Source organism: Haliotis asinina, chromosome 1, assembly GCF_037392515.1.
Source record: "Haliotis asinina isolate JCU_RB_2024 chromosome 1, JCU_Hal_asi_v2, whole genome shotgun sequence".
Taxonomy (NCBI): Eukaryota; Metazoa; Mollusca; class Gastropoda; order Lepetellida; family Haliotidae; genus Haliotis; species Haliotis asinina.
This window is the reverse complement of record NC_090280.1, coordinates 51133140-51155367: the sequence shown is the minus strand read 5'-3', so window position 1 is coordinate 51155367 and position 22228 is coordinate 51133140. Positions and strand designations below refer to the sequence as shown.

Here is a 22228-nt window from a genome sequence, read left to right as displayed (position 1 = left end):
CTTATTTTGTCCAATATAACACATTCTACCAAATGTAGAATTCTGAAATAATTATACAGATCGAACACATGAAATGGAAATAATGATATAATGAACCAAGAAAAGAAATGTAAAGACCATTACGAAATCCATTCGTTTAATTTTCCGACGTGATTAAAAAAAATACAATTGCATAATATCATTACTAAGTATGAGATATATCAATCAAATGTTTTTGATCGAGACGTTCGAAAATTTATACAGAAAATGTTTAAACATCAAGACAAAGTCACATTTACATTTCTGCCTTTGACTGGAATATTGCCGACTCCCTCTGTATTCTTGTTTGAAAATCAGTGGTTAAAGTCGTATTAATTTTCGGTCCTTTCAACAGCTTTCTCGCCTTCAAACATTCCAGTCCTTTACTGAACTAATGTACATATTTTTCATGGAATATCATGCCCCCATACAGATATGAGAAGGACAGTGTCATACAGCAGAAAAGTCAGTAAGTCAAATGATTAGCTTTGTCATTAACTCGAAGAACTGTGATAGTTATGGAAATTTCCTTTGTTCTGGAAATCCTCAATTCATTCGCAGAGGCTATTGAGAAAATGTGCGTGTGTGCGTGCGTGTTTACGTGCGTGCACACTTCATTTTCACCTGAGTGTCAGTGGTCCTTCAGTGGTCTCCTCTGGATACGCCTACGATTCTATATTCTACAGGTAGCGTGGGGAGTTTCTGGGGAATAGCCCATGACTTTGAACTATTTTACTTGAGTGTACATTTTTTGTGGGGTATCGATGCAACTTTGACTTGCTATTACTGGATAGGATCGTAAAGTATCACAATATTGATAACTTTCAATGTATTGTTTCGAACCAGCAAACCTGCAAGTTCGTGCATGGCGGTTTTATCCACCATTCTACGAAGGTTGAAACATGTGACTGTCAGTATTAAACCATGTGTTCCTCTCAAGAAGGGTAGTGTGTGTACGTGCAGGTCACGGGTTTTCGTGTGCATCAGCCGCATCCCAGCTGATTTCAGCTGTAAAAATCAAAATAAGAAAATATTAAAATTGTACCTAAAGTACATCTTCGGTCGGTTCATAAGTTGTATCAAAACCTATATAGCTTCCTCGGTATTGTTTGAGAAAGTAAACCCTTGGCCTTGTGGAACTGGGTCGGGCCTGTCGACCAACAGGCTTCCCGTTTCCCTGTGCTGCAGGCTTACAGGCATGCACGATGAACGTATTCCTAAATCCACTACTAATTCACATAGAGTAAACCATAAAGCCGCTAAGCGTTTTATACCGAAACATAAGTCTCATTAACCCATTAAGGCAATGACCTTCCTTTCAGCCGATCCGAATTTTCTCGAGTGAAAGTGAAAATAGACACCACAAACAACTCCGGTAAAACTGGATTCCAATTCCCAGTTTCACGTGAAAATGGTATTTACAAATGAATTTTGATTTTAAACATTAGTAACACCGTCTTTCTATATTTTTATGTCAAGGTTCAGGCAGCATACCTTAACTATGGAATCACGGACTGCCCCTGTTTGATGCGGTCGTAAAATGATTCACAATGCATCTGGCTCACTCGTTAAACCTGTTATGTGGTTTTTGCGCTTATTCAGCATAGTTCTGTAACGCGCAATGAGGCTGATGTAGTATCAGTTCCGTACGAGACCGCCAAACTTTTCTAGCGGCATAGCCTCGTTTTGACATTTCCACGATTTCCAGGTTTCCTTTTGTCAGGGCTCGCTCTACGACAGATCGAAAATCGAGCACGCTGTACGACGTGTTTGCTAGGATTAGAAGGAGCGTAGTGTTGCAATATAAAACTGCTTAGACTTAGCAAATCATACTGATTAATATTTACGCATCCAGTTAAATGATTTAGTCTAAAATTTCTTAACTGGTTATGCGCAATATGACGGAACCCAGTAAACAGTAAACGAGACAGTTCCGTAATCGGCGTTTTGACATGACGCGTCATTGCCGTTTATTCAGGGTAATGCTGACAGTAACATAATCATTGATATGTTCTCATGTAAACGTTGTCACGAAAAACTAGAAACCTTGGCCTAGATTTTCGAAGCTCTCTTAGCACTAAGACAGTCGCAAGTTAATGTTAATGTATGGCACTTACGACTGTCTTAGCGCTAAGAGAGCTTCGAAAATCTAGGCCCTTGTCACTGGAAAACCGATTTCTGTGCTTCAGTATAAAATATGTTACACGCTCATGAAGAAAGAATCCAGTGCGTAAAAACTTTATACGGGCAGACATCTTCTGTTGAACCTGCAGGAACATTGTAAACAGTGCTTACATCTTCCCCGATATAAAGAAGTTACGAACCCCATTATAAGAACTATAAACACTGTCAGCGTTGACCAACATGGTGCAATCTTGAGCGGTATCAGTCCTGTATAAAATGAGTGTGTGTACCCGCCTCTTATCTGAGGATCACCAAGGCGCTTATCATCGCCGGCCGCGGGCAGACTCTCTACTTGGACAACATGGACGTTCTATCCATCTTACTAATGTTAGCGGCCGTCACTGTTGGTCTTACATGTCTTATTGCTGCTGGATATATGTGAGTAAAAACAATGACTGCTCGGTGATAGACAGCCGAGGCAGGTGTACGTGTATGTGTAGAAGTCGGCACAATTAGGTCACGATGACCTATATTGAGGTTCAACAAGATTGTCTCCCGTTACATAGTGTCACAGTGCCCACTGCCGGAGTGAAACAATGAAAGTGCCGTTGGGACTTTGTTTACTAGACGTAACCTGACCCTACATGCTTTAGATGAATAGATTGTATGCAATACCATTATGTATTTTCAGTGGTTAACATGCATTAATAGCCCTTTACGGATGGTTCACTTACTTGCTATATTTTATATGTTTATATATGTATCCTTTGTGACGTGAAACTGAAATAATATATGTGTCTGTTTTAACAGTAGGAGATCTATGCGGCTACTGGCTTGTGATTAAAACACGAAAGTAGCGTGTCAGTGGGTTCTGTTACTAGTGTTAGCGTCCCCCCAGCCCACCCCTACCCTCCAGTGGACAGCACGATCATACTGATGATGTTGATGGTGGCACCCACAAGCTCGGGGATGATGCTGACAAACCAAGGAGCATCATCAGGGTCGACCAGCACCCACACAGGCAGCATCTGTATTTCTGTGTTTCTAATGGCCTGATCGAACCTATCACCGAGTCAAACCTCACCACCTCGTCTTACCAAAAATGTATAATCTTTTAAACAGTCGCTGCTACAAGTCCAAAGAATGCGAGAAGTTATTATCATTTTTTCCAGCCGTCCGTGGCCACGCGAAAAACATAAAAAATAATGTCCTAATGATAGTTTTGTGGGGTGCTCTGGGGACACGATTTGCACAGAAACATGACTTGTCCAATGGGCCAGCCTTGCTCCACAAGTTAGTGTGAGATTGGGCCAACAATAAATGAGTAGACAGGGTCAGCTGGGGCAGATTTAGGGTTTGCTTGTTTGGGGTGATAAAAAAATCCCCTGTCTGACTAAAGATTCAGTTGAAGAGCTTGCGTTTGAGTCGATGACGTAATGTTAAGGTAGCGCTGGCCAATCTGCTAACATGCATGCGCAGACTTTGACAGTGATGTTGTGGGTGTTTCTCTCAGATACGCCACATGGACTCACGGAATGTTCAAGAAGATGGGCATCCCCGCCCCCGACCCCGGGCTGTTGGGCGTGGTCACAAACTACAAGACAGAGGTACAGTACTCATAAATTAACAACCTATTTACTTTTAGAATGGGGGCTATTTCTGTGGATATATAACTTCTTTATCCTGTATGGGCGACGTGTCTGTGTTACTACTTTGAGGTCACGTTCCAGGTTGTTCCACATGCGTGGCAATGCGTGTATGTGTCTGCATGGAGTCGGACACCAGACTCCGACTTTCCACTCTCAGTGGACACCGCGAGGCGGTCAAACGATAATGTGTAGGTGAACAGTACTTATGACGTCACATCAATGAAATTCTTTCATTCACAGGGTCTTATCAAGTGCGACCAGCGACTGGTTAAAGAACACGGCCGGGTTGTAGGGTAAATATCATCCTGTTTCACACAAGAGTCATTCTGGCGTCGATCCAAGGATCGACTGTGTTGCCCAACGCAAGATGTATGATTGAGTGAGGCTGGTTTTACGCCTCTTTAAATTGGGCCTCACGAATATTACGCATGTAGGGAATCGAACCCGGGTCTTCGGCATGACGAGTGAATACGGTAATTATCAGACTACCCAGCCGCCCCTACAGGGTGTGTTAGAACTATTTGGACAGTTCCTGAAGACAATGACCAGGGTATTCAGAAGCCAGCGGGGTGCTGCTTACGAGGCTTATGTCAGTTGGTCTTTACGCAGCCAAACATACTAAAGAGAGACATACAAATAGAGTGAGTGAGTTTAGTTTTAGCCGCTTTTAGCAATATTCCAGCAATATCACGGCTGGGGACACCAGAAAATGGGCTTCACACATTGTACCCATGTAGGGAATCGAACCCGGGTCTCCGGCGTGACGAGCGGACGCTTTAACCACTAGGCTACCCCACCGCCCCACATAAGACCAGAAGGGAAAAGGTTAAATGAGACTGAAGTTTGGATGTTGTAATAACTGGTTTAGCACACATTAATATCGGAAGCATTGAGTGGATTGCTTCTTGTGAAGGGCTTGGCATCTATCCTTTGTTGCAGGATTTTCCATGGCCGTATCCCGTCCCTACTCATCTCGGATCCAACCATGATCAAACAAATTTGTGTGAAACAATTCTCTAACTTTGTCAACAGATCGGTGAGTACCCGGACAGATCACACAACGAGATAATAAATTCTTACCACAAACTAACAGTTTGCACTGATTTAGAGAACGGCAATTAATTCCTTTTAATTCTACGTGGAACCTTGATCTGTATTGGACTGTGTTTGCCAGCTCTACACACGTGCTGATAGGTACAACAAAAACGAAGTGCGGCCTGATTAACATGTGATACTTTATTATATCACCCATGAACATGATATCCACATGGACGTGGACTCCCTTTATAATCACTCATTCTGGAAGAAGCAGTGACGAGATATGTTATGATTCCTCTAACACCGACTCTGAGACTGTGCCAGGTAAGTTTTATGCTGTTCCTTGAGACTGTGCCATGTGAGTTTTATGCTGTTCCTTGAGACTGTGTCAGGTGAGTTTTATGCTGTTCCATGAGACTCTGTCAAGTGAGTTTTATGCTGTTCCTTGAGACTGTTAGGTGAGTTTTATGCTGTTCCATGAGACTCTGTCAAGTGAGTTTTATGCTGTTCCTTGAGACTGTCAGGTGAGTTTTATGCTGTTCCTTGAGGCTGTGTCAAGTGAGTTGTTCCATAAGACTGTGTGAGATGAGCTTTATGCTGTTCTTTTACGCCGTTCCATAAAACTGTATCAGGTGAGTTTTACTCTGTTACTCAAGACTGGCCAGAGTTAGTTTTTTTGCTGTTCCATGAGATTGTGTCAGGTGAGTGAGTGAGTGAGTTTGGTTTTACGCCGCTTTTAGCAATATTCCAGCTATATCACGCGGGGGACACCAGAAAATTGGCCTCACACATTGTACCCATGTGGGGAATCGAACCCGAGTCTTCGGCGTGACGAGCGAACGCTTTAACCACTAGGCTACCCCACCGCCCCTTGTGTCAGGTGAGCTTTACGGTGTTCTTTGAGACTGTGACAGGTGAGTTTTACGCCGTTCCACAAAACTGTCAGGTGAGTTTTACACCATTCCACAGAACTGTCAGGTGAGTTTTACTCCGTTCCACGAAACTGTCAGGTGAGTTTTACACCGTTTCACAGGACTGTCAGGTGAGTTTTACGCCGTTCCACAAAACTGGCAGGTGAGTTTTACGCCGTTCCACAGAACCACAGTTTTACGTGGGGTAATTTGAATCATCATGAAACATCCAGGCGAGGGACATCACAACTACATGTGGCACATTTCATACGTCGGGAAGCCTTTGTTGTAACACGCAAGTATCTATCCACTATAGGTTTTCCCCGTGCTACACCTGGAATACACGGTGAGGCCAATAATGACCATAACAGCTACCTAGGCCTGTCAGAAAGTTAGCAACGGGCATGAGAAACATTACATGTATTACATGTGAATCACTGGAGAAGTGCGATGAATTAGTTGTAGATTCCCATCACAACTATGTTCCTGAATGAGTCCCGTTTCAGACTTTCGGTCCGACGCCCAAGATCGTGATGGACTGTATCGCGGAGATCTACGACGAGCACTGGAAGTTCATGCGATGTGTTCTCAGTCCAACTTTCAGTACGGGCAAACTCAAACAGGTAAATAGACACAGGTAAAAACGTACGTCGTAAACATAACAAGTGAGCTCCCTTCGGTATGTAGTCTGTACAGGCAGATTTCTGCAGATAAACAGGTGAATATACGCAGTTGAATTCAAACAGCACATGTGAAACTGGGCTGAAACACACATGTAAGTAAACGCTATCAGTTACATATATATAGGTAAATAGGTAAACCCAGTCAATTAAATATATATATAGGTAAACCCAATAAAGTAAACATATATAGGTAAACCCAATCAGGTAAATATATACAGATAAACTCTAATCAGGTCAATATATATTTAAATATTTAGAGGAAAACTCCCCCACACACATGATCATAAAAATACAATGTGTCTCCCTGTTGGTGTGTGTAGATGATGGTGCTGATAGAGGGATGTACCGACCTGCTGGTACAGAACGTGGATAAACACGCTAAGGAGGAGAAGAATGTCGAGTTAAAACAGTAAGGTTTGATAAAAGGTGTCGCAATACAAGCATCACCCTAAATATATGGGTGTTACGTCCTAGTGTATGCTTGTATTGAAGCCACGTCGTACTGTTTTTCTGACGTGTACATGTATAAAGGATTTCAGAAATGAATTTGTTTAATTTTGTAGAGAAAACCATTGCGTTAGGTCCAAGCCTAGCTATTACTGATATGACATGCAAAGGGTACACGAATCAGACTGGCATTCGGTGAACCCGAATATCTAGACTTGGACCAGCTGTGTATGCAGTGTGTTCACCTCATCCAGCGATTCCATGCATCCTTTCAGTCTAATGGGTTGCTACACCATGGACGTCATCGCCAAAACAGGCTTCAACATCGACCTCGATAGCCACAGTTCGGAGAACATTTTCGTCATCTACTGTCGTAAAGCCATGAAGCTCACCTTCCCAATTTTCTTCCTGATAACACGTGAGTCACATTTCGTTGTGTCCATGATTCTGGTCAATACGCGCGGTGAAGACCGTGCTTGTTTTCACTTATGTAAATCAGCAGAGAAAGGTTTAAAAGACTTAAATCTTTCTCAGTTGTACACACTCTATAATTGTTGTTTCTTGTTTTAATGATTGCAAAATGGAGAGTTTGAAATGGTTTACCTTGGTCTCAGAGTAGAACTGTATCTGAACCTTTCATTTGGACATCTAAATTTGTTAATTTGACAATTTAATTGTTCTGAAAAATATGCATTTCTCCAAAATATGAATGCATTTAGGAAATATTTGTTTGTACTTTGTATAAATCTGTTTTGCGCACCTTTCTTGAAAAGTAATGCCTTCTAACATATCTTTGATAGTTTTAAGTAATTCATAACGGTAGGAGTGTAACGTTTCTATTGGCGTTTAGTATACATACAACTGACAAGACTGATGTACTCGGGATTGCTAATGGGCTATTTAATCAGAGTAGGATGGTGTACAGACTGATATAAGGAGCACAATTAATAAGGTTATACAGTGGAGGACAGGATGAAATGGCAAAAAAACTACCCATGACAAAGAATTATCCCTGTTTAAATTTCCGCACTGATCCAAACCCAAAGAAACAGCGCTGACATTCCTTGCTTTCCAAGTCTGTCGTTTCGTTGATACCTGTCAAGACATATTGCTATGTACCTGTGACTTGTAAAAGCGGAAGTACATTCTGATTGACTCTTTCAGTGTTGTTTCCATTCACGAAGTCACTGTTTGAAAAGGTCGACTTTAAACTACTTGACAATGACAAAGACAAGGCCAAGTTCCGCTCCATGATAAAAGAGGTGATCGAGGACAGGAGGAGTGACTCGAACTCGGTGAGGATATTGTTGTTGGTGACGTTGATGTAATTATTACCCCTGTTGCAGTAACTGTTGAGGTGATGAAACCAGCAAAGTTACGCTGTTAACACAAATAGCTGATATCTTGCATCTCGAAAGCGCTAAGATCGAAGTGAGCAAGATTCTCCGTAGCGCTAAGATCGAAGTGTTGGAGCTGGAATCTCCATAGCGCTATGGTTGAGATGTGGGAGCTAGGAATTCCTAAGCGCTAAGATTGAAGTGTGGGAGCAAGGATCATCGTAGCACTAAGATCGGAGCGTGAATCTCCGTAGCGCTAGGAACGAAGTGTGAAAGCTAGGATCTCCGTAGCGCTAGGAACGAAGTTTGGGAGCTAGGATCTCCGTAGCGCTAAGAATGAAGTGTAGGAGCTAGGATCTCCAGAGCACTAAGATCGATGTGTGATAGCTAGGATCTCCGTAGTGCTGAGATTGAAGCGTGGGAGCTAAGATCTGCGTAGAACTAAGATCGAAGTGTGGGAGCTACGATCTGCGTAGGACTAAAATCCAAGCGCAGTGCTAGGGTCGATGTATGATAGCTAGGATCTCCGTGGTGTAGAGATCCAAGTGTTGGAGCTAGGATCTCTGTAAAGATGAGATCGAAGTGTGGGAGCTAGGACTGCCGTAGGACTAAAATCCAAATGTGGAAGCTGGGATCTCCGCAGCGCTAAGATCGATGTATGATAGTTAGAATCTTCGTGGTGCAGAGATCCAAGTGTGGGAGCTAGGATCTCTGTAAAGCTGAGGTCGAAGTGTGGCTGTAGGATCACCATAGCGCTAAAATCAAAGTGTGGGAGCTAGGATCTCCAAAGCGCTAAGTTCCAAGTGTGGGAGCTAGGATCTGTGAAATGCAGAGATCAATGTGTGATAGGTAGCTAGGATCTCCGTAGTGCTAATATCTAAGTGTAAGAGATGGCATTAAGATCGCTGTCTGAATAGGCACTATGCTGTTATGTACGAAACGTAGCATTCATTTATGGCAATAACACCAAGTTGTTATGGACAATCTATAGTCGATAACCGGAAGATGTCTCTGGTACAGTATGTTATTGAAAGAACGCTGTCTTTGACTCAGTTATTGTTTGGTTCATGGCCATGCCATATCAGGGTCACCGTGACATTCTACAAACGATGCTGGACGCGCATAAACAGGAGTTGACAAGAGACCCGGATGACGACTCGGACGAGGACACGGAGACTGTGCTGGACTTCAAGTACTACAAGAAGCGAGGTATGCAACTGTGTAACCACCAGAACTGGCATAAACGGCCTCGGGCCTCATTTCTCAAGGCACTAATTAAGGTGATCATAAGTCACTAAGGTAACCCCAGTGCAGTGTTAAATAATTGGAATTAAGATTAACCTTAGTAGAGGTTGCTTCGTGAAAGGATCCCAGGTCGTATCACACTTCTCGTCGCTACACATGACTTTGTGATGGGTGCTACCGGTCGGACAGGATATGCCCATCCTATCCCGAATTCCTGGTATCATCACTCTTGGATGTCTGCTCCAGATTCCATTACTTAGAGACAGTCCAAAAAGAGCGTTTAACAGAAAACAAATAAAAATTGACGAGAGAAAAAAATCTCAGTTTAGTAAAGCTTTCTGTTGAAAAAAATGTCCTGTCTTAGGTCTGACAAACTATGAGATATTCTGCAACTCCCACATCTTCCTCCTCGCCGGCTACGACACCTCCTCCAACGCTTTGACCTTCACCGTCTACAACCTGGCCACCCATCCCGAGATCCAGGAGAGGCTGTACCAGTCGATAATGACACACATAGGAAAGGTAAGCACATCGCCAGTCGAAAAAGTCAGGCACATGAGTTATGTACATGTTCGCACATCCTAGATCCAGGAGATTTATGATTGTAACTACGATCGTGTTTGAGGCTTTTTACGACGGCGAGACAATACAGTTTCGGTAACATCCCAATTATCAAACGCCCCATTTGTCAGACCAGGTTTGACCAGGATTAGCCAAGGCTGCTCAGTCGAGATAAACTTACCTGTTAGCTTTCTTTAATCACACACTTTGGAAAGTTTCACCATAAATCAGACATTTTGGAAGTTTTAACTATGTTCATAATAAACTATCGCCAGTAAAAGTCGGTTGCGCATGTTCCAACTTTCCCATACCACAATCCTGTACCTTTGGAATGCTAATGTGCTAACTGTAGATGATCAGGAATGAAAACCATCTAGAATGGTGTTGTCCGAGGTCCAAAAGGGAGTTAACAACGGGCCCATCATAACGACGTATTTGGACATTGCCATCTCAGTCTCTCTGTATCAGTTTTATCAGAGGGTGGTGGTGGAGGGGACCACAGTTTTAACCGCATGTAGCAATATTCCAGCCAGGTCAGCACAGGTAAATGGATCAACACCTGGCTGTTCCTCTCTGACCTTCTCCATCATAACAAAATTGTGATCTGTGTCAATATTATGTTGATAGTTTTAAACAATTTTTGATTATTAAATCATAATTCATGAAAACCCGAATTCAGAATGGTAGGACGCATATAATGCATCATGTCAAATTTTTAAACGATAGTTTTTGAGTAAAGTGAGACTGTCACGAAACATTTTTGCCAAACTATACACTGGTTACATCGGCCGTTGATTGGATGGTCTGACGAAAGGGGTGTCTGTCCTCTTGGGGTGAATTGGAATTTCACCTGCTCAAATCCCTGACAGTACAAAATATTAGAAGATATTACGCTTTGAGAAAACAAGCGGCGTAAACTGACATCGACTTTTCCTGCTTTTGTCTGATGGTCGTGTCCAACCGGAGATTAAAACGGTGAATGCCAGCTCTGGTTCCATGTGTATTTTTCTGTACAGAGGAAGCCCACGTACGCCGAGGTGACGAAGTTGCAGTACCTGGAGAACGTGTTCATGGAAACTCTGAGACTATATCCCCCGGCAACCAGGTGAGTGGAGATCCTAGAGACGCTGAGACTGTATCCCCCAGCAACCAGGTGAATAGAGATCCTAGAGACGCTGAGACTGTATCCCCCAGCAACCAGGTGAATAGAGATACTAGAGACGCTGAGACTGTATCCCCAGGCAACCAGGTGAGTAGAGATCCTAGAGACGCTGAGACTGTATCCCCCAGCAACCAGGTGAATAGAGATCCTAGAGACGCTGAGACTGTATCCCCAGGCAACCAGGTGAGTAGAGATCCTAGAGACGCTGAGACTGTATCCCCAGGCAACCAGGTGAGTAGAGATCCTAGAGACGCTGAGACTGTATCCCCCAGCAACCAGGTGAATAGAGATCCTAGAGACGCTGAGACTGTATCCCCCAGCAACCAGGTGAATAGAGATCCTAGAGACGCTGAGACTGTATCCCCAGGCAACCAGGTGAGTAGAGATCCTAGAGACGTTGAGACTGTATCCCCCGGCAACCAGGTGAGTAGGGATCCTTGTGGCCAAAACAGCGAACTCATGTAATTGTACAGAAAACCGTGTCCATCTAACTTTTCGTATGGACAATGACGCCTTATCGATTGGATGCATTGATATAAGCCTCGCGATATCCATTTAGACGCCATCTGAGCAGATCGTGACGGAGATTCTCTTTTTCTGACTGAGCCTTTTATTCAGAACAAAACGAGTTGGAGCCAAGGACACCACCATAAACGGCTACCACATCCCCGCCGGCCTCCCGGTCTTCATCCCCGTCTACGCCATACACCATGATCCCGAGTACTGGCCAGAACCAGAAAAGTTCGACCCTGACAGGTTAGGAAATTGAACACCGAGTGTCATAGCACGTTACACGTAAAAATAATATCGAAGAATGTTTGGGTCTGATTGGTCAAAATAGGATGCAGTCGGGTGTGGGGTTGAATTCGATACGTCAAAACAGACATGATTGTTTTAGTGGTGCTTATTAAGACATCTGTCAGTAGGTAACCCATGTCTGTATGTGTGCATGCGTTGCCAGAGAGCACCGTTCACCCAGCTTTCGTTGTAAATCGTCATAATGGACATATACTGACTGTTGTTTGACATTCTGAGTGTTCACGTGCAATTCAGGCAGTTCTTCTCTCGAATATATTTGTACGAAAAATCTTGTGCAGCCATTTATACGACAGACCACTTCTATACATTAGACTATTGCAGCGCTCTCCCTCGTAGCTTGGAATATTTCTGTTAATTTTCGAGTAATTTGTCTATAGTTTCAGATTCTCCTATACAGCTCGGTTTCTGGTTCTTTCGATTATGTTCTTGTTACGTTGGGTGTACATTGTCGATTTGTTCCCGACTATTGTAAAACAGTTTGAAATAACAACCAAGTCTGCAACAAAAATCGAATTATCGAGAAAAACTCTCGAAATGTCACCTTTTTGACAGAAACTTCAAGTAACGAGTAAATTTATTGAAAACAAATAACTTATTCTACAGTGGTATCAGAATTACAATTTCGTTCATCTGTGGTGGTCGAACTGCATGTAAGACACCACTGTCTGAAGCACTCAGTGGCAAGTTATACTAGGTTCTGTCTAACCCACCGTTACTGTCGGTTTGTCTTCTAAATGCATCACGACAATTGACAACACAGTGGCCTGGTTGTTTGACTGTTCCAGGTTCCTCCCCGAGAACAAACACGAGTTGCACGAGTACATGTGGATGCCTTTTGGAGTCGGGCCAAGGAACTGTCTGGGAATGAGGCTGGCCTTGTTGGAGGCCAAGATGGCGATAGTGGCTTTGGTGCAGAACTTCAGCTTTGTGGTAACTCCACAGACCCAGGTTCGTTTCCTAGCTGATTGGTCGTTTCGATCTGCAGAAGTAATAATGATATAGAAATCCCAGTGTCAAAAACAACATGATCTCACCAGTGATTTGTTCACTTAATATCAAATTTAGATGAGATTCCTTTTATTATACATGAATACAGTCGGATCTCATCATTGTCGTTTCAGATTCCAGTGACACTGGAGAAGGGATCGTTCACTAGAGCTGACCATGACCTTTATGTAGGTGTTGAGAGACGGCAGTCTTCTGTTGACTGATAGCCATCTTACGATGATTTTACATGGAATAACCGTCTCAACACTTTTATTCTTGGTCGATGTTAAATGATGATTGTAATGAAATTATTGTTCAGTGTGCTAGTCAACTGGACTCAGAAGAAAACATTTAAGCATCACAGTTTAGATGATGACGTCACACGCGTGCCGTCTGTAAAACAAACTCCCGCCGACATGAAAGAAAACCCAGGAAAAGATTTAAGACCCAGTCACTGTTTCGGAACTCCACTCAGTGTTGTGTTTGACTGAAGTGGGGTTTTGTTCAACCAAACGGGGAATGACAGGAAAAAGTTCATCATGTTCATGAGCTGTTCTACAAAAGAAATATCCCCACGTTGGTTTCCAAACACTACACGCTGGTACTCGTTGTCAGTGTTTGACTGACGTATGTACCTCGTTTTAAAGCCAAGACGTTCAACATGGTGATTGCCACAGCGAAAATGAATGGTGAACAGCCAGCTAATGACGAATCTTTTTGCATGGACTTGTTCCGTCGTTATAATATAGTAACGCCTAAGACTGACTGACTTAGATTTATTTTTCGCCGCTTCTAGCAATATTCCAGCAACAGTAGGGTGGGGATCGTCACAAATGGGCCTCATACACTGTACCCTTGTGGGGATTCGAACTAACGCCTTAACCACTAGGCTACCCCACTGCCCAACGCCCAAGACAAAACATGTACAACAGAATCCATCTCTACAAACACAAGGCACATTGATGCCAGGGTCATAGATCACTACTTATGGCGACCATAATTCACTGTGGCTAATAGAAGGGGGGCGTTACCAGCATCCCAACATGGCGGCAGATAAAATCGCTTGGCGATCATTTCTTCTGGCGCATCTTCCACGCGTATACATTCAAAATCATTTAGCACACTGTTGATAAACTTTGATGACGAAAATAAACTGAATGCACCGAATTTGCTTATTAATGCATATGTGTTGAAGAATAAACATATTTGACGCGCAAGGGCGTCAGTAACGAATGGTGAGGGATGATGGTAATTGTAAAACCACCCAACCCGCTATACACATGCTTTAGCCATGGAATGTAAAACCACTCAGGTCGGCGTGAAGAGGTCACACTGGGCTGCCGCACCGTCCGCGAACCACATTTTCCTCCCTACCGCCTCCCCCTTCTTGAAATGCTGAAGCCCTGAATGAAGATTTCCTAGATTTCTTGGTAAATATCTCTTCATCCAAGAATCCAGTCGATCCCAAACTTTGTCAGACAACCTAATCACATTGTAAATCACCGATTTTATACATTTGTATGAAAGAATCTGTCTATGTAACTATCAACAAAATAAACAGCAGAATCGAACCTGCTTGCAGAGGGAGGGAACCATTGACCTGTAACAGCGGCAGTGTTGGGTCATAAAGGTAAATACACGTGCAGTTCATGATAGCGTCTAGATGAACTTTTGTCTGTTGGCTGGTGGGTGTGGTCGCTCCAGAACCCTGGCATTCCAGAGGTGTTCAATCGGTAACATGTCTGGAGAACGTGCAGACCACGACATCATGTTCAACGTTGTTTGCTGCCTAGAAATTCTGGATGATTCGGGCTACATGGGGCCTAGCGTTGTCATGCTGGCAATGGACACCACGTGGCTGCTGTTGGAGAAATGGAAGAATACTTGGGCGAAGAATATGGCCAGTGTATTGCTGACCTGTCAGGTTTCCGCTTACAGTGACCAATGGCGTCCTCTCTTGTCCACAAACCCCTCCCCAATCTGTAACACCATCTTCAGCATACGGAGCGACGTCTTGAACACAACAAGCTGCTATTAGTTCACCCCTTCTACGAGACACACGTCGACCATCTGCCCTTTATAAGCAGAATCGACGACCCTCTGCCAACGTCGTACATTTCGGACCGATCGCAATCTCAAAGGACGATGATGCGTTGTCTACAAAATAAAAAAATAAAGAAAAGTCGTTTAACAAATGATCATTGTTTTCATTTATATGTCACGATTTATCACACACACGCACCCACTCACGCACGCACGCACGCACTGTCCCCTCAGCATTCCATGAAAACCTGCCCATTCATCTCGGTGTGTTAATCTTTATTGTCTTCGGTTTTAGCCCTAAACACAAGTGAACACCCAGGTAAAAACAGGAACACCGTTTTACATCCTACATGAATCACAATGAGTCGCTCTAGTTTTCAGAAAGGCAGGCTTCTGTGACATGTATCTTCAGTATTATTAACCACTTGTGTTTCCTGCAGTGTGGCTTGCATTCAAGTCTCAGAAAGAGGCTCAAGCTCCTGTTCCCTCATTTGAATGTGCGTCCGTTATTTCTCATTCGCACAATATCTGATCTTTCACAAAAGGCATGTGTCACTTCCCATGCATTTTGGTGTGCCGAAATCCGAACTTATGAAACAATCTCGAAGTAGGTACCTTAGATACTGAGAGAATGTTTCCTTTTCCTTTTGTAGCATGTCTATTCTTGCCATGTGACCTTCGGATTGCGTTCTGGACACGCTGTTTTTAAAACGAATCAATTTTTATTTCAATTGCTATGGCTTTAGATACGACCCCTTCCTGTCCGCTACTGTTTGATGTACGTTTGAGAAATTTGTCAAGTGCTTAAAATGGTCTCAATGAAATTCAGTTTCAAACTTGAAGAAGTCGTAGACCCTGTGTATATCACAAGTAAACTTCGTTGTGTGAGATGAACCAATCGCCTTCAGCAGGATAAATAGTGACCTCGTCCCGTCTGGCCTTTGTCTGAGCTATATCACTACACCTTAATGTGTCACATATTGTGATATAGCTCATGAAAACAATGATGGTTTGTTAAACACCTTTTTTATTTTGTGGTAAAAAATGGTCGGTGTGTTTTTCCTACTTACTTTGGCGTTGGTTTGAGTCATTTCATATAGTTGTTTTTTCAGATTTGGGGAGATTTTGACTCGAACTGTAGTCTAGGGTGAATGACATCAATCTATATAGACATATGCATCAGGTTGGCTTTATATAGGTATTGAGTCACTGAGCTGATCACATCCGAAGCGGTAATACATAGCCCAGATATGTCAGTAGTTAAAAGGGTCGCCTGACGCGTCTTAGTCGCAGTTTGTGTAAATATGACCCGCTGAAGTCTGGTCAACAAGTCTTAATGAAATGCTGGCCGTGAAATACGCACATGTAGCGTAGTACGCTGGTTTTTATATATCATTCTGTCAGCACGCGGGTTTTGTATCTATTTTAGTGTGCGAGAACACAAGGGGATCAACACAGAGACAGAGTGGAGATTCGACACCAGTTGACGTTCAAAGTTGGCCAATGAAAACATGGAAGTTCTGTCAGTGGAGTTGTCTGCACTTTCACTCTGGCTTCCTGGTATCGTGGGTAATTGATTTTGGAGTGTGATGACAAACCACTGTTAGCACTAACTACTCCCCTCTCCCAACCACCACCAAGTTGACTAGTGGTAGGACTATCAAGCTCTCTGATTGTTGCCAGTAGTCGTCACAGATCATTTCTATGGAATAAAACAATTATCTTTCCATATGTGGCACTCTTTATTAGTAAACAGTTATGTTCAATATACACATACATTCTTATTCAGGGATACAATTTATAAATCACTTGCACATGACCCAAATATATTTTGAGAAAACCTGGGAAATGTAAACCCCTGTTGTAGACTGAATCAGAAGCAAGCCCCTGTTCTAGACTGATTCAGTAGGATCCCCCTATTCTACACTGAATCAGCCGCTGTCCCCCTGTTCTAGGCTGAGTCGGTAGCTTTTCCCTGTTCAGGCCTGAAATAGTAGCAGTAGCAGGCTGCACCTCTGTTCTGACTGAAAAAGCAGTTGTCCCCACTGTTCTGACTGAATCAGTTGTGCCCCTGTTCTGGACTGAATCAGCAGTTGTGCCCCTGTTCTGGACAACCAGCAGCTGTTCCCACTGTTCTGGACTCAATCAGCAGCTGTCCCCAGCTCTAAAGTGAATCAGAAGTGGTCTCCCCGTTTTAGGCTGAATCAGCCAGCAGCTGTTCCTGTTCTAGACTGAATCAGAAACTGTCCCCCTGCTCTAGGCTGAAACAGAAGCTCGCTCCTGTTGAGCTGAATCACCAGCTCTTTCCTGTTGAGGCTGAATCATCAGCTGTCCTCTCTACTGAGAGACTCTCAAGTTATCAGGAGTCCTCTCCCTCCTCAATTCCATGGTTCTCAGAGTGGTACTTGTACATGTTCACCTTCTCACAGGCGACCTTGATGGACCTCTGGACCCGGAGTCTCTCTTCTGCAAGGTAAACAAGGACACTTGAAGTATGCACTAGCATGAAAACATGCTGAACTGTGAATCAGTTTATATTTAGCAGGAGTGTAGTAGTGTGTATTTCTTGGTGTGAAGCAGTGTGCATCCACCTGGTGTGAAACAGCTTCTATTTACCTGGTGTGGAGCAGTGCTCGAGGAAGTCTGGGAGATGCTGTTTGTGATATCTGATGAGGAACTTCTGACAGGAGCGGATCGTCCCTATGACAAATAAGGAAACAGTGACTATCCTGTATACAAACATGTTTCTTTAGTTTTAGAATATATGAAGACTGATTGATATTTATCAATGTCCTGTACCACTACAATCAACCTTGGGAGACAAATTCACCAAAGGTGGTTTATGAATGAGCGAGGGAAGCCACTTGAAACCAGTTTTTAAAGATACTGAAGTCACAGTGTTTCAGCATAATCTGGGAAAGAGCTGTCAATAGTTCAAGTTTACAGAGTTTAATTTTACACCACTTTTAGAAATATTCCAGCAATATCACAACTGGGGACACAAGAAATGGGCTTTACACATTTTACCCACGTGGGGAATCAAACCCAGGTCTTCTGCATTGACAAGAGGACACTTTAACCATTAGGCTTCCCCACAGTCCCACAAGTTCAGATGCTCACTACTTTAGTGAAACCCTGAATCACACTGCAGTCATACAGTACCGATCAAGCAAACATAGTAACGACAGTAGCGCCTTGCGAGATGAACAGGTCCTATAAAGGCAAACCTGAGATTGAAACCTATGAAAAGGATGATTATTGTTTACTGTCTCAATGAAAGTGAGGCAACTCTGTACAAAGGCAACGGTCACTAACAGTAACCATGGACCACCTTTAACATATTCAGCCAGCAATTGATTGAATGAGAGGAACATCCCTATCTAAAATATAATCCCACGTATAAATCCATGTACTTCTGTGGTCTGAGCAAACTTAGCTCTACTATTACAGTAAGTCATCGTTAGTTATGACTGTCATAGTGCTACACACATTCTACAGGGGCAACCATATTGAATATCCTGTCCACAATGACAAATACTAAACATAATTTGACAAGACGCAATGTTCATTTTTGTGAAAACTATTCCAATGAATGTTGAATGTAATTAACAAATCGTTGTATTACCTGCAACGTGCAGTGTTCTTACACTAACATTAATGTTGCCAATTTTCTTGACAAATGCAAGTGCAGTCTGCAAGAGATGCTGAGCTCCTCGCCTGATTCGAATAAATGCCATTCCTGTTCCAATGTTGAGATATTTCACTGAAAGGTGAATATATGTGAAGAAATTCAACATTTGTGTACATTCAGATGGTCACCATTTTAACAATTCTCAATAAGTTCATTAACATCTTCTCAAAAGGGTAAAAGCAAGGATTTCTCTGGAAAGTTATGACTAAGTACATCACAGACTTGCCCAACAACGCAAAGTTGTTGGGTGGAGGGTATGGGAGGGTGTGACCTCCCATTGGTGGGGGTCTGGGTGTTACCTCCCATTGGTGAGGGTTTGGGGGGCGTCTCCCCATGGAGAATTTTGATTTTATTTAGGTGAAATGGTGACATCTAAGAACCTTTCAAAGCCCAGTATTTATCCTTGACTGCTCAGTAAAGTTCAGTTTCTTGGGTGAAAATACTTTACGAAAATGAATTGTTAATTGAAATTAATTTAATGCCTCTAAAGAATCTGAAATTTGTTACTGGAGATTGACTTTCTCAGATATAAAAAATTAAATACTGAAATAAATCAAAAGTATGACAAACAATTTAAACAAACTTTCTAAACTGTTATGAAGTGCAAGCTTTGTTTGTTTTGGGTTTTTTTGCAGCATGGAGCAGGAAATATAATATTCAGATTTATTCTTAGGACTTCGTAATGAGAAACAATATATTTCCAGATGAAAAATGATGTTTCCCCAAATATTTAACTCGACGATCCACTTGGGAACATTTAAACAAAACTAGCTGAATTTAGTTTCATGTTACACATATATTGTTTATCAGAAACACTTGATTTGAAGGAGCACTAGCCTTACGAATTTACACAAGGAATAAGCAGAGGTGCACAGGGCATTTTATGTGATACATTTAGCATTTCACACACAAAAAATGTGCCCAAAAGGTGCAGTATCTATCTGGCTTGCACCATTTCATTTCACAAATGTCACAATGTGGGATGGGGTCCTAGCAGGTTGGGTTCCCATTCAAATTTAGACTTTTTACCACCTTAGTTAATAGATATTTTACTTTTGCTCTTTACCATGTAACTAACCTACTACTTTTGAAATGCAAGAATATCAGTCACAATAGCTAGAACATGCACAAATAGAAATTTCCAATACTTCACTTAGCTGAAACCATATACATATATTGGTCTCTGGTTTTAGCATACAAGGGTGAAAATTAACAGACACTACTATCAAAAGTTCATAATAGTGTACAATTATTTTAATATAGGTTGACTGATGCAGCATCCCAGAATTTTGTTGATTTGAATCAGAAATATGAAACTGGTCCTATAAAACCATCCGCAATCGATCATAGTTTGGAGTTATGAAAATGTTTGTATATAAACATGATAAACACTGTCACACAGTTGGACTTACTTCCCTTTACTTACTGATAATTAACACTGGATTCAGAATATACAATCTACAGAACTTATAGCCAATCACAGTCTTGGTATAACATCAAAATTTTCCAATTTAGTGATCTGGACCTTAGCAACCGCATGTAACTTGTGAAAATTTGACAATAAAGATTGAGCATAATGTCGCCGGATGTATTTACCAATACATTATGTATCGCCTACTTTATTCCTCTCTGCTCATTTACGAGCGCTTCTTCTCTCACTCTTACTCTGGTTGTATTAGCAGCAGGCAGTATCTCATGCTTTACCTGTCCCATGTCCGCTCGTGCGTTACCTGTTCCGTGATGTAGGCATCTTCGTACTTGCCACTTCATGTCACGCCACGGCCGAGGTTAGTTGTTACACCCCTCGGCCATACATCATATTCCTCTGGTGTATATATATTTACAGGTATGTACCTTTTATGTCAACTTTCTTTGCCATTATCATAAAGGTTCGCGCTATCATTTATAATGTCTAATATATACGTATTATAAGGCATCGCGTTGCACGGCACTACTAATAAAACACTAGCACCAGCACGTAAGTAAGTGTGTGTGATGTCTGGTTCTTTTCATTTGCTCATAATAATCAACGTGCAATATCAAAGGCTGTAAAGACCATATTATCAATGGTAACATTCGTGCAATATTGCTATTGCCACTTCATGTGCAATATTATATGATATTGTAAAGCTATTATCCAGGGTAACTTTTATGCAATATTAATATTGCTGGCGACTTCATGTCATGCCACGGCGGAGGTTAGTTGTTACACCCCTCGGCCATACATCATATTCCTCTGGTGTATATATATTTACAGAATAAACGGCTTTAACACCACTTCCCCTCAGTCCACTCCTCAGCGGCCAGGACCCGCGACGATTATTACAAATGTTGTGAAAAATAGCAAAATATCAATTTGGGAATTATTTCCTATGTTCCTGCTTACTGAAATTTCATTTAGCTTGTAGCTCAAAAGATCACAAGCAGTCTGTTGCTGTGACTTTAAAAGGTTTTCTAACAGTGGTATATGTTTAGTAAACTTAAAACATTTCCTGCAGACCATGGCAGATCGACTGACCATTTAGTGAAGTTCTCAGGAACCCCATTCCGTAATCGCCATGGGCTCTACTGATGGCGCTTGAGACGGCGCAGTACACATCATACTCCTTCGTATTCTGTAGCTGGGTGTTATCCTCCGCCATAACTTCACACACCAGGTACCTGCAGAACACAGGACGTTTGTCTGACAAATAATTAACATGACTAAACTTGCTGTTAAAAATATGGATACTCGACACTAAAGTACGTTTAATACAATTAGTATGAAAGCAAGAATATATCGCTGTTTGAAAACCTTCTCTTCACTCGCACCATCCCTTGTTAACAGACGTACGTCCGCTGAGAACACATGCGCGCAGTGAACACTATGAGAGTTATCTTCCCCTGGCGGAAGTTTTCATCGGAACGCCCTCTATATTCCAGCTGAAAATATTGACATTTACTGAATATAACTTATTGCGACCTTTAACATTGTATGGCCTTGCTGAATATTCTGTGTTATTTATACTTATGGGAGACAAAGACTGAGAGACAATACAACATGCACATAAAGGATTCACGAGGAAGTGTGTGGATCAAAAGTGGTTGACATCTAGTTATCTACACTGGTTCGACAAAAAGTTGGTGAAAAAAACGCCTGACAGTGACACCCTGCCTGGATGGAGCATCACCCATGGCTGTAGTGAGGAAATGTTCTTCAGTGATGCAGTGACTTGACAGCTGTTTCAAGTGAGTATACTCAATTAGGTACAGGTAATAAATCCCGAGGCTTAAACGTAGGTCAGTGGGTAATGTTTGACCAGACAAATTGTGAATTGACTTACATGTTTACTTTTGAGGAACCTAGGTCTCGCTTCTGTGAATTGTCGTGGACTGTTATGATCGCACTCTTGAACCTCAGACTTTGTTGCTTAGATCTTCAAGTTCTTACTATGCCTGTGGGATCAGCCAAAGTAGTGTGCAAATACAAACCCCTTCAGATGCATTGCTGACCAAAAAGTGACAAGCTTTTCA

At 42.3% G+C, this 22228-nt stretch overlaps 3 protein-coding genes across 3 annotated transcripts in view; 2 read left to right on the top strand and 1 right to left on the bottom strand.

Moving 5' to 3' along the window:
* Positions 1-2447: 2447 nt before the first annotated feature.
* LOC137293262 (cytochrome P450 3A8-like) lies at positions 2448-14148 on the top strand. Its single transcript, XM_067823896.1, has 14 exons — positions 2448-2580; positions 3656-3749; positions 4032-4084; positions 4731-4827; positions 6247-6363; positions 6744-6832; positions 7146-7288; positions 8035-8165; positions 9293-9416; positions 9817-9974; positions 11030-11118; positions 11794-11931; positions 12780-12942; positions 13116-14148. The coding sequence occupies exons 1-14, from the start codon at positions 2504-2506 to the stop codon at positions 13203-13205; spliced, it is 1563 nt and encodes a 520-aa protein (XP_067679997.1). The 5' UTR covers positions 2448-2503; the 3' UTR covers positions 13206-14148.
* Positions 14149-16747: 2599 nt separating this feature from the next.
* On the bottom strand, positions 16748-21620 carry LOC137293246 (ribonuclease P/MRP protein subunit POP5-like). The gene is made up of 5 exons (XM_067823895.1): positions 21510-21620; positions 21234-21376; positions 18650-18787; positions 17641-17724; positions 16748-17490 (listed from the first exon to the last, which is right to left on the bottom strand). Exons 1-5 carry the CDS (start codon positions 21527-21529, stop codon positions 17384-17386), a joined length of 492 nt encoding a protein of 163 aa, XP_067679996.1. The 5' UTR covers positions 21530-21620; the 3' UTR covers positions 16748-17383.
* The window catches only part of LOC137293230 (ubiquitin-protein ligase E3B-like), a 42967-nt gene continuing 42351 nt past the window's right edge, over positions 21613-22228 (top strand). Inside the window, exon 1 of the mRNA XM_067823894.1 lies at positions 21613-21943. The gene's annotated coding sequence lies outside the window, so the exon portion shown is untranslated. The remainder of the gene's footprint in view (positions 21944-22228) is intronic.